At 37.6% G+C, this 19098-nt stretch overlaps 1 protein-coding gene across 4 annotated transcripts in view; it reads left to right on the top strand.

Moving 5' to 3' along the window:
- TTC3 (tetratricopeptide repeat domain 3) overlaps positions 1-19098 on the top strand; it is a 122142-nt gene that overhangs the window by 10300 nt on the left and 92744 nt on the right. For 2 of the 4 annotated variants that reach the window (XM_036242245.1, XM_036242247.1), the window contains exons 2-10: positions 3449-3603; positions 4439-4481; positions 5104-5254; positions 5690-5777; positions 6909-6962; positions 8734-8854; positions 10494-10579; positions 11879-11973; positions 13110-13172. The exons of the other annotated variants lie outside the window; for them this stretch is intronic. In XM_036242245.1, coding sequence (XP_036098138.1) covers positions 3460-3603; positions 4439-4481; positions 5104-5254; positions 5690-5777; positions 6909-6962; positions 8734-8854; positions 10494-10579; positions 11879-11973; positions 13110-13172 — 845 coding nt within the window. In that variant the 5' untranslated portion in view covers positions 3449-3459. The remainder of the gene's footprint in view (positions 1-3448; positions 3604-4438; positions 4482-5103; positions 5255-5689; positions 5778-6908; positions 6963-8733; positions 8855-10493; positions 10580-11878; positions 11974-13109; positions 13173-19098) is intronic. 4 annotated transcript variants of the gene reach the window in all.

Below are 19098 nucleotides of genomic sequence, written 5' to 3'. Positions count from 1 at the left end.
ATTTTAAGCAGTACATAAATGTTACGATAAGAGTTTTAGAGTGTGCCAAGATCGACGGCAAGTCACCACTTTGGAGACTGTTAAATCAGTTCAGAGGAAACAGACGAAGCTACAACTAAGGCAGTGGCCCTGGGCATGAAGAGGTATATGTGTGCTAAGTTTAGATTTCTTAGGGGATTAGAAATGACAAGACTTCATGGGCAGTTGGATAGAAACTGGGGAGTCTAGATTGCCCCCTGGGTTTCTGGTTTGGGTAAGCAGTTGGCATGTAGAGCAGTTAACATGATATATAGAAAGAGGAAAGAACTTGGTTTCCTTTGTCTTTGAGGAGAAAGATAAGTTTGTTTTTTAACTTATTTAATTTGAGACGCTTGTGGGACATCCTGGTTAAATCTATTAGCAGTTGACAGGGTCTAGAATCTTGAGATACAGCCCAGTCTGGAGAGCTTTGAGAGTCTGGAGCACTGGGACATTTCAGCCATCATGTGGTCTAGTGTAGTACGAGGTAACCTGAAGGGGCATATAGATAAACGCAATTTTTTGAATAGTTAGGAATTTAATGTGTATGAAAAGCATATGCTGTACATCAAACCTATTATATCATGGATATAATCACTTAGGCCAAGTGAGATCAATAAAAGAAATATCAAGTAAATAAAAATACATGTGATACGTGGAAATGGCAAAAATCATTGTGAAGCTATGCAAATAATGGAAGTTCAGAAAGTGCTGTTTTAAGCCATGGGTGTGCTGGATAAGATCACCCAAGGAGAAAGTAAGTGTGAAAGAAAAGAGAGTTGACATTTGGGTGGCGGGGAATGGAGAAGAAGAGCCCATGGAGACTGAGGAAGCGCAGCCAGAAGAATAGGAGAACCAGAAGATGGTCTCTGGAGCCCAGATGAAGAGTTCTGAAAAGGAGGAAGTGGTCAACAGTGTCAAGTAAGTTGTAAGCTGAAAAGTGCTCTTTGGACTTAGCAATTAAGGTAGACCATTTAGTTGGAAGCATCCAAAAATGGATTTTAAAAAATACTCATCTAATATTAACGTTAATGATAGTTGATATTTATAGCAGTTACTATATGCCATGTACTATTCTAAGCACTTTAAATGTGTTAACTGATTAATCAGGTAGGTAGTACTGCTATCTTCATTTGATATGTGAGGAAACTGAAGCACAGAGAGGTTAAGTAACTTGCCCAAGATCACACACTCAGGAAATGGGACGAGAGCCAGGATTCAGGCCCATGCAGTCTGGTTCCAGAGTCCCTGCTCTTAACCACTATGTCACATTGTCTCTGGTTAAAATAAAATAGAAAATAAGGATTACACCAATGTTGTAGTTACAGTATAGTCGGTGTAGGGTGTGGTATGGGTGAGATCTGCCAGGTTGTTATGTCACAGTGGCTCAGTCTGTCGGATGTGAGCCCATTAATTGTATTGTAATTGATGCCATCACAGTGATGTGTGGGCTGTGTCAGACAGTTCTTGGCTCTTTCTGTATGTGCACACAAAAAACGTTTGTAAGACAAACGAGTTAAAAGTGTCTATTTCCCAGGATGGCATAGGTCCCATATTATATACCATACTTTGGGTGCTAAAACGTCTTTTTATTTTTTTCAGTCATTGTTCACTTTTGGAGTTAAATTCTAAACTCTGGGAATATTGTTGATTTAGAACAGGTGAGGATCCAGACATATATAATCACTCTGTTGTAGAAGGTCACTAAAGACCTTATTTAAAGTGGAAACCAACCCAACTGTAGAAAACAAAGTAAATGAGAATGGAGGATTTGAGTGAGAGAAAGGGAAGAAGAGCTCTTGATGAGGCAGGAGAGACTTGAGCTATAATAACTCTTGGTGTTGTGGTCAGAGGAGCTAACAGTTAGATTTAAAAACCAGTTAGACTGGGGCAATGATCGGAGGTATGGCTTTGTGAAGTTCATTTTAGTCGCAGAGGTAGTTAAACTGCAACGCTAGGGTCTTGAAGGGTTGGTCTATGTGGGCCTTGATGTGCCTGGGATGATAGCATTTGCAGGACAGGGGAACACTCTGAACTAACTAGTTGTCAGTGTTCTTACACAGGACAACAACCAAGCGGTAACTAGCTGGCAATGATAAGGAAAAATAGATATAGTAAAAATATAGTGTTTGAGAGGAGAGACTGTGGGATCAGAGGACCTAGGTTTTGAATCCTTCCTAGCTTGGTAAATGCGTAAATGACTTAATTTTACCCAGAATGTTTCCCAGCCATACAGCGGAGGTGATGGTAATTGAACCTAAGAAGACTTGCTGTGAGGATTGAGGGAATGCAGGTGACATGCTTAGAACAACACGTGACAGATAGTATAGAGAATTTGCTGGGAAGATTGTTATTCTTCACTTCCGATATTGTGAGGTTTTCATACAGCAAATTGGACATAATAAGAAGGTTAATTAAAGAAACATTTGTGCTTCAAGAACTGATAGTGGTCTTGCTCAGGAAAACAAAGTTGGTTTGTTCTAACAGCAGTGAGATAATAGTGGTAAAGCAAAAAGGTGATTATAGGAAAAGAAAACCATTACTTGGGCAAGAGTTAGAAGTAATAAAATGCTACATTTTTCAGTGATGTTTAGGTTGTATAGCTTTTCTTTGAAAGTTACAAATTTTATTGAACTTTCTTCAGGGAAAAAAAAACCCTTAATTTGAAACTCTAGCCCTAAGTTTCCTTTTCTCCATTGAAATAATTATTTTTAAAACTTGGTTGTTAATAACATGAGGGTTTTTGCCCATCTTTGCAATCTAGCAGTGCTGTTTGTTGTAGATATTAGAGTGTTAGAGCAGCAGTTGTGAGGAAGGAGGGGGAATATCTAGATGCAGCTGTGGGGAATTAAGAGATTGACAGACTCGCCCTGTACCACTCCAGCTGTGCTCCTTTGCTGGAGACTTTGAACACATGGAAGAGTTTGAACACGTGGAAGGGTAGATTGGAGAATATTGGCAGCTGATAGGAAACTGTTTTCTCAGTGGAGTTAGTTCCAGCCAGGTGGTTGAAAATGTACTGGTTTGGGTGTTGTGAAAACGTGTTTCACAGGATGCAGTAAAAGCAGATGGTGTAAAAGGACAGCAGTGGAAAGCTGTTTACCATGTGCTAGGCACATACAAAGATGATTAAGGTGCCCTTAATTATCCTCCATCTAAAGGACATGTGTAAACATAAATTCAGAGTAGAGATGGCGACTCTCTTTGAATTCGAGGAAAAGAAGAAATAGATTAAACTGATATTTGAAGAGAGGGAATCAGGGGAAAGAATTGCAGAATGAGAACAAGAATCTTTCAGAGAGCTCAGTGTTCTTATTAGGGTTTTTCCTTGGGGCATAAGTTCCATGTGTTTTGCCATAGAAGCCAGGAAAACTGCTTCTTATATCTCAAGTGATTTAATCACTGATTTGAGTCTGTGTTGTTTCCTTAGGATGGTGCACCATGGACGATTTTGCACTAGGAGATTGCACTGTAGCAGATTATGCCTGGTTAGAAGACTGCCCTTATGTGGACGATTGTGCCTTTGCTCCTGAATTTATGCCCAATGATTATGTTCGTGTGACTCAGCTTTACTGTGATGGCGTGGTAAGTAGACTAGTTAACTTTTTATTTTTAACATTGTGTCATCTTAAATGTTTTTAAAAATTGAGATATAATTGGCATATAACAGTATGTGGTTTCAGGTATACAACATGATTCAATGTGTGTATGTATGGGAAATCACCACACATAGTTACAGTTATTTTTTTCTTGTGATGAGAATTTTTGAGATTTACCTCTTAAAGATTTTTGATTTAGAGCTACCTGAGTATAGGTGTTTTTGTGCTACGTGAGTTTTTTTTTTTTTTAATCCTCACCTGAGGATACTTTTCTATTTTTCAGATAGAGTGGGAAGGAGGGAGGGAGGGAGAGAGAAACATTGACGTGAGAGGGACACATCCACTGGTTGTCTCCTGCAAAACCCCAACCAGGGCTGGGGACAAACTACAACTGAGGTACGTGCCCTTGACCAGAATTGACCTCGAGACTCATTGGTCTTCAGGCCGATGCTCTAACTGCTGAGCCAAACCGGCCAGAGCTGTGGTACGTGAGTTTTTACAGGGAGGTGTACATTCTTTACAAGAGGTGATTTCAGAAGGGAAAGTAAAGCAGGGCCTCAGCAACAGGAAGGCAGTGCCAGAGAATGAGTGATGGAGGCTGTTTCTGCCTGAGGCTAGAAGGGCTCTCAGGGGAACTTGGGGAAAGGCCTGGAGACTTGTTGGTTGAAGATGTTGTATTCAAGGTATATAAATAAACGTGTACTGAAATTTTTCACTTTAGTACTAATAATGCTTACATTGAAAATCAAGAACTATACTTTTGCATCTTATCAGACACAAATCAAAAGTGGTTTTTTTTGGTTTTTTTTGTTTTTTTGTAGGGTAGGCAGTATAAAGATTATGCCGAAAGTGAGAGAAACTTAGGTGAGTGCACTGGTATTTTAACTTTAATTTTTTGAAGGACTATCAAATTAATTTCATCCTTTCACAACAATGTAACAAACTTACATAACTTAAAAATTTATTCTTACTATTCTTTTTCACTAGAAACCAAAACCTTTGTTTTTTAAAATAGAGTTTTAGCTCATACTTAAATATTCTTAATATCTAGCAGTTTGAAATATTCTATCAGTTCATTCATTCCTTTCTCCATCCCTTCCTCCCTCCTTCCCTTTCTTCTTTCCTTACTTCCTTTTGTTAATCCTCAGCCAAAGATATTTTTTCCATTGGTATTCAGATAGAGTGGGTGGAAGAAAGGGAGAGGGAGGGAGAGAGAAACATTGATGTGAGAGAGACACATTGATTGGTTGCCTCCCACATGACCCCAACTGGGGCCAGGGATCAAACCCGCAACCCAGGCACATGCCCTTGACTGGGAATTGAACCCGTGACCCTTTGGTCTGCAAGCTGACTCTCTAACTGCTGAGCCAAACTGGTTAGGGCATTTCTTACTTTTCCATAACCACTTTTGTTCTTTCCCTGTTGACACTGTTGATTGATTCCAAAACAAGGCACAAAATATTAATTAAATTTTTTTGTAATTAAGAATTCGACATCTGCAATATGTGGTGTAGTAAACCAGTTTCTGTCCTGCAAGATTATTGTGATGCCATTAAAATACACATCTTCTGGCCACTTCTGTTTCAACATCAACACAGTTCTATAATATCACGGTTGTATCCCTGTGTGGAAGCCACGTAAGTTACTACATTATTCATTTTGTATGAACAGTGGTAAGCACGCTGCCCAGTACTGAGGAACGCCAAGTACAGTGGAAGGCCATATGTGTCGCATTCTTGTATACTATTTTACTCTTGTTTAACAGAGTAGAAAAAGTTAATACTTGGGGTTTGGTTATGAATGAATAATCATGGTAACACTATGTATAATGAGTAAAATTATGAAGAGCATTAGATGGTAAATTTGAAGCTGAGTAAGGAAAAATTGATATGTTTCTTTATAAATATCAGCATTGTATACAAGAAAGGAAAAGGTATTTTATCCACTTAAACAACTTGTTACTTAGAGTTGAAGAAACAGAACCTAGAGGAGTAATATGCAGTTAAGTGTAAAGTTGAATGACTTTTTATATATGAGAGCCTAATCTTATATGAAATAAATTTGTCTTTAAGCAATTCTCATGCTTCTGAGATAAGTTTGAAGAAATTGCAATATCTTGAGTTGATGGAAGATATTGTGGATTTGGCAAAGAAAGTTGTGGTAAGTGGTAGAATATGACTTTTCCTTCTTCATTTAAGGATTATAAGTATATGGTGTCAGGCCCATGTTACTAATTTATAATGGTCAACAGGCTTTAGTTTTGGTTGACCTGAGATTATTCTGCTATCCATGAGTTTGTGCTATGTATTTGAGAGATCAGGTAGATGGCTGTTTTCAGTTCTGACATGATATGTTGAGAACCAGGACCTGCTCACTGTCATTGAAGGATAGAAATTGAAATTTGTCACAAATGAAAGTATGCTCTTGGTTCAAAGAAACCTTTGTCCCAGGTTCTTTTTTTTTCACCCTCACCCAAGGACATTTTTGCATTTCAGATAGAGCAGGAGGGAGAGAGGAAGGGGGAGAGAGAGAGAGAGAGAGAAACATCGATGTGAGAGAGACACATCAACTGGTTGCCACCCACACAACCCCATCAGGGGCCAGGGACAAACCGCAACCGAGATATGTGCCCTTAGCAGGAACCGAACCCGGGTCTCTCTCTGGTCTGCAGGCCGACGCTCTAACTGCTGAGCCAAACCGGCCAAGGCTGTCCCAGGTTCTGAAAGTGAGAGGTTCTGTCTTATAATATAAAATTATGCCACTTGTCACTACCACCACAATAAATATTTTTTCCTTGGGTAATCTTATGTCATCATATTTGAGGAGATGTCCTTATACTGCACTGAGGGTATTTTTCATTGAGAGCCATTTGATAATTTTTCTTATTTCAGTTGATTATGGAACCAAGTGTTTTTCTTGGTATTATTCTGATTGCAAAGTTAAATTTAGAAAGGGCATTTGATGTTTATTTTCTGCTGATAATCCTTTGCATTAATTTATATCAGCCAATTCATTTTTATAAAAAAAATCTAGGTATAATTAACTTTAAAATGCATACATCTAGAAGTGACACTAAATCATTTTATCATTAGAACCCAATGTAAGACTATTTCTGAATTTTATTTTAGGTTCCTTAAGAGGTAAACTGAGCATGAAAGTGCTTATAGGAAGTGGACTACTATGTATATATGTATTTCTAAAATGTAGGATTTTGTTGTGTACTGGAAAATTCAAGTATAATTGACTGAATAAGGGGAAAAAAATGTGTTTTGTACTTTTTTTTATTTCCAGAATGACTCATTCTTTATTGGAGGCTTACTGAGAATTGGTTATAAAATAGAAAACGTAAGTGTTAATCACTGGAATCACTGTGAGTAAATGGCAGTTACCCACATCTGGATCCACATAGTCAGTGTTCTATGTGTAGTGTTTGGTAGTACTGATCTATATTTTGCTTAAGCACTCTCTTTATTTTAGGGGTTTGCATCATTTTCATTTTCTCCTCATATATCTAGTATAATTTTTAAAAAATAAAAATCCGGTTTATTTAAAGAAAAGGGGATGAGGGAATGGAGATATTCAAAGGGAAGGGATACACATCACCAAGCCATGGGGTATGGGGTCGATGATGGCAGCACCTAGGAGCTGGAGTCTCATCCTTATATGCGTCCACTGGTGGGAAGCTTTTGTCATCAGTGGGTTTTGGGGTCTTGATGGGTTTGGGCAGGGGGGTTGGGTATATAGGAATGCAGATGTGCGATCAAGTGCTTCTTCGGCAGTTTTAGTTACTTACACCTAGTATAATTTTGAGCCTCTTTTGCAAATTGACTTTTTTTTCTCTTTTAGATTATTTACCTGTCATATGTTCTCCCAAATGAATTATTAGGTCCCTGATATGAACATGTTTTGCTGTATAATTACTAGATAATCTTCACATACAATGATAAACCAATTTTTAATGCTGTTGGTATCATAAACTTCTACATATTTCCCTTAAGCCTCACATCAGCGTAGATAACTCCACTGTTTAATTTCTAAAGTCATGCCTGGCTGGTGTGGCTCAGTGGATTGAGTGTTGTCCCATGGACTGAGAGGTCCCAGTTCAATTGCTGGTCAGGTTACATGTCCAGGTTTCAGGCTTAATCCCCAGTAGGGGGTGTGCAGGAGGCAGCTGATTGATGTTTTTCTCTCACGTCGATGTTTCTGTCTCTCCCTTCTCTCTTTCTAAAAAAATCAATAAAAACATATTAAAAACTTTTTTTCTGAAGTCTTCAGACACTAGAAGTATGAATAATGATTCTGTGAAGATCACACTGAGTGGTCATTTGCCCAGCCACACACACCCTCCTCTTGTTTTGCTCCTATTCTTCTATTTGTCACAGATCATTTAAAATACATAATCCCTTTGGTGAACCTTAATCTATACCTTTAACCTTGAGGTAAGGATGGAAGTCTTAGTTTAGATGAGACCTGAGACCCCACGTCCATCTTGTATTATTGCACTCTTTTGCTACCCAAGCTGCCTTTAGCGGCTTAGAGACCTCAGCTATGAGGTCTGTAATCATTGCAGAAGCATTGTGAGCTCTGAGGGTAGCCCAGGGTTGCCTGAAGATGTAACATACATGAGTCTGTGGTATCTGTTAACTTGTATGTTGGGGGTCCATCTATTCTAGGTTCTGTACTAGAGTAATGAAAATATGAGGTTAGAGATTTTTTTGTTTTTGTTTTTTTTTGTTACTCTTTACCTGAGAATATTTTTTCCATTGATTTTGTTGGAGAGTGGAAGGAAACGGGGTGAGGGGGGAGGAAGAGAGAGACATATTGATGTGAGAGAGGCTCATTGATTGGTTGTTGCCTCCCAAATGTGCTTTGGCGAAGGGTGGGGTGGGGTGGGGGGATTGAACCTGCAACCCAGATATGTGCCCTTGACCGGGAATGAAACCTAAGACCCTTCAGTGTTCGGGTGATGCTCTAACCATTGAACCACACAGGCCAGGGCAAGGTTTCAAATTTTATATTAAGAAACTGAAATACTACATAAGCTACATTTATAATACTACATGAGAATTTAGAATTAATACCAAAATCACATTCTACATCCCTCTTTATGAAACAGAAAATATTGGCAATGGAAGAAGCTTTGAATTGGGTGAAATACACAGGCGATGTAACAATTCTACCTAAATTAGGAGCAGTTGACAATTGTTGGCCTATGTTAAGTATTTTCTTTACTGAATGTAAGTATAAATGTTTTAAATTGTCACTTGCCTCAGTTTTTAAAGGTATTATTTGGGAAAATGGAACGTGTAGTTGTGATTTATCTTAGGATTTAAAAAAACTTTTTTTCTGAGTAAGAGAAAAGCCTGCATAAGAGAACTATAATTGTGTACTTAATTTTATTCTGTCTTAATGATTTCTATGACATCATATTTTTTAAAACATTGCCAAATGTCATAAGTTATTATATATAATATCCAAAGAAAGAGACCACAACTGGGGCTTATGTATTGTCTCTGATAAGAGAAATAAGTAATAAGAGCTAAGATTATAATTTTCATTTGCCTGATGAATCTGATATTCTTATGTATGATGAAACTGCCTTACATACATTTTTTTGCTTTGTGGAATACTTTTCTCTAAAGCACTTGAATGCTAGCAATGTTTTTGTAGTACAGTTATAGGAATCCCGAAACGGAATATTTGGCTTTTCAATAGAGGATGATAAGAATTTGCCATCTCCAGTGAGAAGAGGGCAAATTTTGTACTATTGATCTAAATGTTAGAGAAAATTAAGCTTAAAGACAGGTTCTGATAGGTTTAGTAGACACTGGGCTGCATTAAGGTGGGTCTCTGTTCTGGAGACCTTTAATTATGATTTTATGGTAGAAGTAGAAGGCCATTATCATGTATTGGGCACCCATGTGGGCTTACTTTTGACTCTTTGGCTCTTCTCTCTTCTTTATATCCCTGCAAGGTAACTGTTATCTCTATTTTAGAAATGAGCAAACTAAGACTTTGTGAGGTTAAGTGCTATTTCTGCAGTCTAGTAAGTAGTGGAACCTAGAGGTGAAGTCGGGTCTCTCAGGTTTTCATCCTGTAATCTTACTCTGTCCCTTAGTGTTACTTTACTTCATTTGGTGACTTACCCAAATCCTTTCTTGATTCTTAAATTTTGGTTACTTCTTTTGCCACTGAAATGAATGTGTGTGTCTAGAGGTGTAACTACATTTTTGTTGCAATATTATTATTATTTACCACTTTAGAAAAATCTTTATTCTAGAACAGTTTAAAATACAGAAAATGAGGTCTGGTAAAATTTTAAGGTAAATTTTGATTAAAACCTACAGCATTTTAATTAATTTATTAAATTTATATAAGAATAGTCTTTCAACTAAAGTCTCATTTTAACATTTCATTCATGAGAGTCAAATGTTGAATTAAGACATTAAAATTTTTCATTTGTTGTATTAAATACTTCTTAGAAAGTGGTTTTACAAGATTTTTTCAGACATTTTTATTGACAGTTGTGCCAGGTACACCACCATAGGTGCCCAGATATATTTGTTGAATTGACTTGAGTAATTATGAAATCCATTTTGAATATGTTAATTTTACTACAGTTAGAACTAATGTAATAATAAACGTGTTTTCTTAATGCTAGAAATAAAACTGATTAGATTCATAGCATTAATGAATCTAATGTTACTTGTTTAAATATATTATTTGATACATGTAAAAGATTACAGGAAACATGTTATTTAGAAAGTATAATAATGTAATGAACTTTATGGACTCACTTAACCTCAGAATTAAAACATTAAAATATCATTTTTTAAAACAATTTTTTTCTCACTCTCTCCTAAAAATAAAATATAGACAAGTATCACATAACTAAAGTTGTAACAGAAAACTGCAATATGCTTGAAGAATTTAAAAGGCAAAATTGTGTGGAGTGTATAGAGGTGAGAATAAATATTTACTTGTAAGTATATATTAAGATTTGCTTGTTAGAGCTTTTATTAACACTCAGAGAAAGTTCAGTGTAACTGTTATCTGACAATATATAAGGAGCTCCTATAAAAATAAATAACATGTTTCAGGGAAATTTTATTATTTTTTAATCATCACCTGAGGACACTTTTTGCATTCATAGAGTGAGAGGGAAAGAGGAAGGAAGAGAGAAAGAGAGAAACATGGATGTGAGAGAGACACATTGACTGGACACCACCCACACAACCCCAACCAGGGCCGGGGACAAACCTTTAACCGAGGTACGTGCCCCTAGTGGGAACCAAACCCGGACCATGGGCCGACGCTGAACCAAAACAGCCAGGGTGTTTCAGGGAAATTTTAATAAATTTTGATTGGAATATTTTTTTTTGGAAGAGAAAAACAGCATCTTGATGAGAGTTTTCTAATGTTATAGATTTTAAAAGTGTTAATCAAATATTGAAATTTGACTTTTTAAAATTCAGCCTTTTAATTAGTTGAGTAAATACGATTTTCTTTGGTAACAACATTATTAAGATGTAATTCATATACCATACAATTCACTCATAAGAAAGACCATTTTAACTAAATTTTTGAAAAATGGCTTAGGAAAATATTTAATATTCAATTTAATTATCTAATTAAAGCCATTGATATGATCCAGTTTATTTTATTTAATTTATTTTGAAAATTTGAGTCTTTGAAGTAAGTTTTGGTTATATCTGGAGCATCTGTGATTTCCTTCATCTTGACTGTGTTGCCTTTCTTTTGGGCAATTAATCAAATCAACATTGCCTGTATGTGTTGTTGATTTATATATTGTTTTGTAAGCACCCAGGTTTATTGAGCAATACCATATTTTCTAACCGAAAATTAAAGTTCTACCTTGCATCTGTTTTTCCCCTGCCATATGGCAGGCTTACTAAGTATACATAAATCTGGGCCAGCCAAGTACTGTGATAAAAGGGATTGGTTGTTAGCAATTATCTATAATGTGATGGTTTTATTTACTTTTTAAAGTTTCTTTAACAAAGTTAGCATTACATCATTAGAGACAGGTTTCTTTAAATATACATACTGAAAAAAAATAAATAAATATACATACTGAAATACTGAGTATTGCATTCTCATTTTCTAAATAAATAACCCTCCTCTCCCCGGGTTATTTCTGATAGCAAAGACAGAAACCCAGGTCCATTTTTCCTAGGTGTGGGAGTTCTTGATTATCTTTGCGGTTAATTGATGGCTCTTCTTTCACCTTGGTTTCTCAGCAAGGAGAACTAATGAAAATGAAAGGAAATGAAGAGTTTTCCAATGAAAGATTTGATGTAGCTATTATCTATTACAGCAGAGCCATTGAATATAGGTAAGAGCTAAACAGAGCAATGAAGTCCTTTTTATGTGGCAGATAAGTTAGAATGCTAGTTGGGGGAAATAAAAGATGAGGAATTAAAGAATATCTCCAACTTGCTATGAAGAATAGAGCTTCTCACTCATAGGCATTAGAAGCATTAGAAATGGTCTGAGTATATGAACTTAATCAAATAGTGTAACTCAAGCAAGTCAGGCAAAATTGTGAATTTGGTTTGCCTGCCTCTATTTTTTTTTTTTTCAAGTTATCTATACAGACGCATGTTATTTCTTATTTTCATTTTGCCTTCAACTAATTTTTTCCAAATTATTAACTGATCAGAAAGGATTAGTTATTAATACTTAAGATGTCACTCATCAGGGATTTTTGCTTCCTAAGAGGGAACTTTTAAAGGACAATAGTTGGAATTGTTGAGAGAATGCACAATTTCTCTCTGCCTTGTCTTCTATTTGCTCAGCTGCTAGAATTTAGTAGCTTTTTTGCAAGTGTGCCTTCCTTGGCTCCTATGACATCTTAGCTGGTCCACCTAATATTGTACCAACCTCGGGAGGATGCACTGTAGACAGCTGCTCTCTTTCCTACCTTGCCAGTCTCCACAGGGGGAATCAGGGTAGCATGGCATACCTGAAAGGCTGCTGCTAAGTTCTGAGGAGGAGATGGAGGAAGAGGGAAGTAAGTTCTACCACACATAGTCAGATAAGACTGAGAGGGCAGAATTTGAAATGAAGCTATTAAATTACCATTACAATTTACAGACTTTGAGTTCTTTGTCAACAGTGGTACAGTCCTGACTTACATATGTAATTCTGTTGTCTACAATTACAGCATACTTGCAGTTCTGCTTTTTAATATGTCTCATCTGATCCTCACAACAGGACTATGAGCTAGCAGAAAAAGTGGAAATCTTTATTTCAAATACAGGGAAGTTGAGGATGATTTGAGTAGTTACTCAGGTAGGAAGTGAAGGAACTGGGACTTTGCCAGTTAGGACTTTAAATCCTGTATTCTTTCTGCTCAGCCACACAGATGTAAAGTTTTTGAAAAATTTTTTATGCCTTATGTTTTCAGTATGATTTTTGTTTGTTTCATATTTAATTTGCTTCACTGACTAAGTCTTATTTCTTTTAAAGTCCTGAAAATCACCTTCTTTATGGTAACCGAGCTCTTTGTTTTCTTCGCACTGGACAGTTCAGGTAAGTGGATAGAGCCCCAGTCGCTGAACTGCTATGCTAAGCACCCACGTTTGAGAACTATTTCTGTTTTGCAGGTAAGCAAGAAAACTCTTCAATAGTTCTTTGACAGAAATAGTTGGCTGGTTAAAAGAGGGCTCTGTAAACTATGTATGTAACAACAATAATAGCAGTAACTATTCTGACTGGGTGGATAACAGGTTATGCATTATTTTAAGTACTTGCATTATTTTAGGTACTTTACATATGTTATTTAATTCTCACAACACCCTTAATAGGTAGGTAATGTTATTTCCCACATTTACATTTGGACAGACTCATACCATTAGTAAGTAGGACGCCAAGATTTGAACACAGATCTTATCTGATGATGTCAAAGTCTGTGTTTATAACACTTATGATAAATTACCTCCTTTTGCTCTATTAATTAATCTGTATAATTCTGGAAGTAGAATTTTTGTTGGGTTTGTTTCCTCCATCCTGGTATGAAATAACTAAATGCCCTTCATAAGTGAAAAGGAAAGAAAAGTTGATGGTTTAACGATGAGAATGAAATCAGTGAATGCCTAGTTCCTAATTGTTGAACTGAGATTTTATTAGTTGAGAAAGATTGTGGACACTATACCATGATTTTGTTGTCCCTCAGTTTAAAGACCATAGAACAGCCCTGGCCGGTTTGGCTCAGCAGTTAGAGTGTCAGCCTGCGGTCCAGAGAGACCCGGGTTCGGTTCCTGCTAAGGGCATGTACCTCGGTTGCAGTTTGTCGCCGGCCCTGGTTGGGTCGCGCAGGTGGGAACCACTCAATGTGTCCCTTTCACGTTGATGTTTCTCTCTCTCTCCTTCCCACTCTATCTGAACAAAAAATGGAAAAATGTCCCCGGGTGAGGATAAAAATAAATAAATAAAATTAACAGACTTTTAAAAAAAAACACACCAAAGAACATTCATTATAAGCATTAATATTGAGCAGGGTAGGCTGTTCTATGTAATTATGTCCTGCCCTACTGCAGTGGTTTAGAGTGGCTTCAAGAATGCATCCACTCAGTGGAAGAATATTAAAAACAAAACAGACTGAAAAACCAGGTTAGAGCCTGGGATCCTTATACTAAAGTGGCATAGGCATGAGGTCCTGCATAGTTATTAATTATAATCCATATTTGTGTCTAACCTTTCAACAGAAAGGTCAAAATAAAATGAGAAAATTTGATAAGTTATATAATTCTCTCTGTCCATGAGGAAGGAGAACACCGGATGCTTAGGTGAAACTGTTTTCCTGGTGTTCAGTTCTGGAAGAAATTTCTTAGATGGCTTACAAGCGATATAAGTTGAGTGTTGGAGTAGAGAAGAACCTCAGCAATATTCTGTTCATCGAAAAAACTCCCCGAATAAATGTGCTATCTGGGGTTTCATAATTTCTGTGATGTTTTCTCATGAAAGCAGAGAGTGAGTGTCAGTTGTTTTTCAGTGAAAGTGCTTATTTTGGGATGTGGGGTGGTGGGAGTGGGGAAGGAGTATATTCCAAGTTTGTAGCTTTAAAAATAACATTTATTATGTTTTTCTTTTATCATAAACAGAAAACATTCTCATGGTAGAAAATTTGGAAAATACAAGAGTTTAAAAAGAAGAAAATAAAAATCACCAGTAATCCAACCACCTTGGAGAATATCGCTGTATTACGTTATGCAGCTTTTAGATGGCTTAAGCCGTGGATAAGCCAAGGCTATCTAGACTAGAGGAATGGATGGGCTTGACACAGTCTTCCATCAATACCACTGTCCTCAACTGTTCTGAAAAGGATTAAGCTGCAAATGTCTTTAGGTTATTGCTTTTGGCTAGGTCCATAATTGCAGATATTCTATGCTGTTTGAAGGTGAATCTGTATGCTTTCAACATGAATAGGTTAGCAAGTTGGCTAGCCTCTTGTGGAAACCTGATCTGAAACGTTGAATGGGCAGAAGGCCATTCACTCTGCATAGGGGAGCTCCGAGAGCTGAGAGGCAGACCTGGGTGTTTCTGCCTCTTTCATGAGTGTCGAATGCTAGATTTTCAAGGAGGATCCTCCTAAAACTCCACTGCAAAGGAGGTGCATCGAAGTACAAATACAGAAAGAAACCAGGTAGCCTGGTGAGGTAAAGGTCAAGAGCAGGGTTGTGCGTACATTCTTGTGCCTCTTGCCTGACAGTCTAGCTTGTGGTTCAGCACCATGAAGGTCTTCACTGGAAGTAGGTCAGCAGCAGTTTCCTCTTAGGCAGTCACCAATATGTATTGGATGCCTCTTTATTAACGTCAGTGTCCTAATGCCGTACTGGTTTTTTCCACCTTGCACTTGTTTATATGACTGGCTCAGTAACATAGGCATAATGTTTTCTGAGTCCATAGTACATATAACTCCTGATCAGGGGAGTAGATGATGTAACTTCAGAAAAGAACATGTTGCCAGAAGTGCCATTGACAGGAGGCCACCTGTCCTTTCGCTGAGTTACCAAGGTTGAGATGTTCTGAAGCTCTCACATCTGAGGGTTGGTAGATCTGTCATGGGGATCTGGCTGAGCAGCTTTGGGGACAGATGGGGGTGAAGCACCCCTCCAAGCACTGTTCTGAGCACAAAACCCTCATACCCCGTGGGAAGTAGGTGCTGCTGTCTTTGTAAGTGAGGGGTCTGGGGAGGCTAAGCAAAGTGTCCTTGGACACTAGGTGGGTATGATAAAGCCAGAGTTTGAACTCAGGCAACCTGGATGTAGAGTCACTAGTGATCACCACAGAGAAGTGGTGATGGAATCAAAGGGCAATGTGAAAGGTGGAAAAAAAATTAAATAAATGGTCCAAATAGTCAATAAACACGATTATCCTTATAGGACATGGCAGATTAAAAACTATAAGTCTCTTTTTCATACCTGTCAGATTGGCAAAAATGTAGAAAACTCATTATACCAAGTGTTTGAGAGGATGTGGAACAAAGGGAACTTGTATACCGACTGGAGAAAGTGTAAATTGGGGCCATCACATTGGAGAGCAGTTTGGCAAGGTGAAGATGTATCCTCTGCAGCCCTCGCCAAACTCTCAGATGTGTACCCATGAAGAGATATGTAAAGCTTCATTGTAGCATTGTTTGTAAGAGTAAAGAATGGAAAACAACCTAAATGTCTATCAGTAGGGGAATGGATAAATCAGTTATGGTATATGGTATATTCATACAATGGAATCCTATACAGTTGGTAAAATGAATGCAATGTTGAATGAAAATGCAAGTTGCAGAATGATTTTTATGGTCTGATACCATTTAATAATGTTTAAAAACATGCAACATGATGTGCATCTCCATAATTAGTATGTATTAAAAGTGTTTTAAAATGCATGGGCACTTTAAACACCAGGGGAGTGGCTGTCTCTTGGGAGGGAGGGAGAGAACAGAGTTGGAGATGGAAGAGTGGTACACAGTGGATGTCAGCTGTAACAGACTTCCACCAAAAGATCTGAAGCAAACGCGGCAAAATGTTAAGCTCTTGCTAAGCTGGTACATGGGTGTTCATTATGTTAATGATATTCTCTGTACTTTTATGTGTACTTGAAATATTTGATTAAAAGCACAATTAATTAAAAATGCACATGATAAGATGAAAAAAAAAAACTGATCACTGAACATCAAGGATGAAACAAGTGAAAAAAATCTTGAAAGGAAAGAAATATAAGGAAGACCAATGACGGGGAGCCCAAGGTGAGGGATATGTGGGGAAAATGGCTCATTCCGAAGTGGTCAACGTGGTGGTGGTGGTGGTGGTGGTTTTAAATGTCAGATAGTCGCACAGTTTATAAATCAGACCACCTTCTGGTGAATATAGGTGAGGCCGGGAGCCAGTCAGAACCCTTATCACACCTCCAGGTCTGTGGAGGTTGCACTTGGGAATGCTAGGAACAGGGTTGGAGTGAGGGAGGGGTGGCTGGAAACACATTGTCTTCTGTTGCAGTGTGTCCCTGCTGAATCCTGCAGCCTGAGGTGTGTGCCATGTGTCCTAGAACCTGTGGCTTGGGTGATGTGTCCTTTTATTCTGGTCTTCTGAAAGTTCACTTTTCAAATATTGTTTGGTAGATAAAGGGCATTTTAGAATGGTAGTTGTAACTGAAGTAATTCAAAATTTTAAGTTTAGAGGAAAATCTAGGAAAAGACATTAGGCACATATATGGCTTCCATAGTTATATTAGTTATATACATTATAAGATTAGGCTTTGCCTACTTACTGTTCAATTCATTCTTGTGGGAATCAGATGTGGAAAAATTGAATTCTTTGGTGGGATGTGATCAACTATAAGAAGAAATGTAATTGGAGAAAGGGAAAGCTTAGCTTTGGATGGTTTTGAATTTTCTTTGGAAAATTATGGAGTTTTTTTTGTTTGTTTGTTTTGTTTTGTTGTTGTTTTTATCCTCACCCGAGGACATTTTTCCATTTTTTGTTCAGGTAGAGTGGGAGGGAGAGAGAGAGAAACATTGACGTGAAAGGAACACATCGAGTGGCAGCCACCCGCACGACCGACCACGGCCGGGGACAAAGTGCAACCGAGGCACGCGCCCTTAGCGGGAACCGAACCCGGGTCTCTCCGGACCGCAGGCTGACGCTCTAACCGCTGAGCCAAACTGGCCAGGGCAAATTATGGAGTTTTTAAACTTGATATTTACTTTGACCTTTTGGTATTTAATTGCCAGATAATATTTCCTTCAATTAATTAGATTCTAACGTGATAAATTGTGGGCAGATAGAGCTTAAATGACCTCTCTCTCTCATCTGATTTTCTCTGAGGCCAGAGGTATAATTCAATTTTATGTTCTGTGAGATTTTAAAATATTCTAGTGTGTATGGGGAGCTTTAGTGTGTGTCAGTTTGGCGGATTATTTCTCACTCTGCTCTTTTATATGTGTGGTCTCTTTATTTTCATTTATAATCTGCTGAATTTACTTTTGAAGAAAACATTTGTGCACCCACTTTTAAAAAAGTTATAAATGCAGATTGGAAAAAGAAGAATACAAGAGGATAAACGGAAAACTTGCCCAACTCAGGTCCCAGCACCTGATTGCTCTCTTCAGATCCTTGTGTATTTCTATAATATTTTATGCTGACACAAGCATTTATTAAGTTGAACCAAATGAATTTGCCATTTTTATAAGTCAAGATAGGTAATTTCATTTGGTTCACTGTAAAGTATGTGTATGTCTTTTTTTAAAACATGGGTAGGAGCATATTATGCATACTGTTGTACACCTTGCTTTTTTATGTTTAGATATTGGAGCTTGTTAAATAACAGTGTACATTAAGATCTACCCTTCTAATTCTTGGCTGCATAGTCCTTTACTCAATGTATTACATACGTTCTAATTAGTTTGTATTAAAATATAGATTCCAGTTTTTAAAAAATTATATATTGCTCTGTAATGATTATCCTTTTGTGTTCTATACTCAGGTGCAAGTGTATGTGTAGGATAAATTTTGTTGTTTATTCAGCTGACCGACCATTATTACATCTGACTCCTGCTTTTGTAGGGTTGTAAGAGCTAGACCCTTGGGGAATAGTAGTACTGTTATTTCTTTGATGGTCTGGTTAGGCTGACAGGGGCAGTTTGTTTTAGGGAGGGAAAGTGATAATCCTTTTATGGCTTGTAAAAAGACTGGCACATGTGATCCAGTCTCACCTCCTTTACTGAAACAGTTGTTGGAGAACAGCCTAAATAAAGTCTGATAGCCAGAGGATTTGTTATCAGTTTACCCATGACCACAGACAGAACCAGGCTACAGGGACCCTTGTAAACTTGAAGCTTGGAAGAAGAGGGAGTCTGGTGTTAGATTGGTGTGTAAGATAAGACCCAGTGAGAAAAAGAAGAGCTAAACCACAAGTGATTAGTGCCCTTCCCCCACCATTTAACCCCCTGGTAAAGTTAGTG

The sequence above is a fragment of the Molossus molossus genome, unplaced genomic scaffold (assembly GCF_014108415.1).
Source record: "Molossus molossus isolate mMolMol1 unplaced genomic scaffold, mMolMol1.p scaffold_m16_p_5, whole genome shotgun sequence".
NCBI classification, from domain to species: Eukaryota; Metazoa; Chordata; class Mammalia; order Chiroptera; family Molossidae; genus Molossus; species Molossus molossus.
The sequence above is the reverse complement of the archived record's forward strand: the minus strand, read 5'-3'. Positions and strand labels throughout refer to the sequence as shown.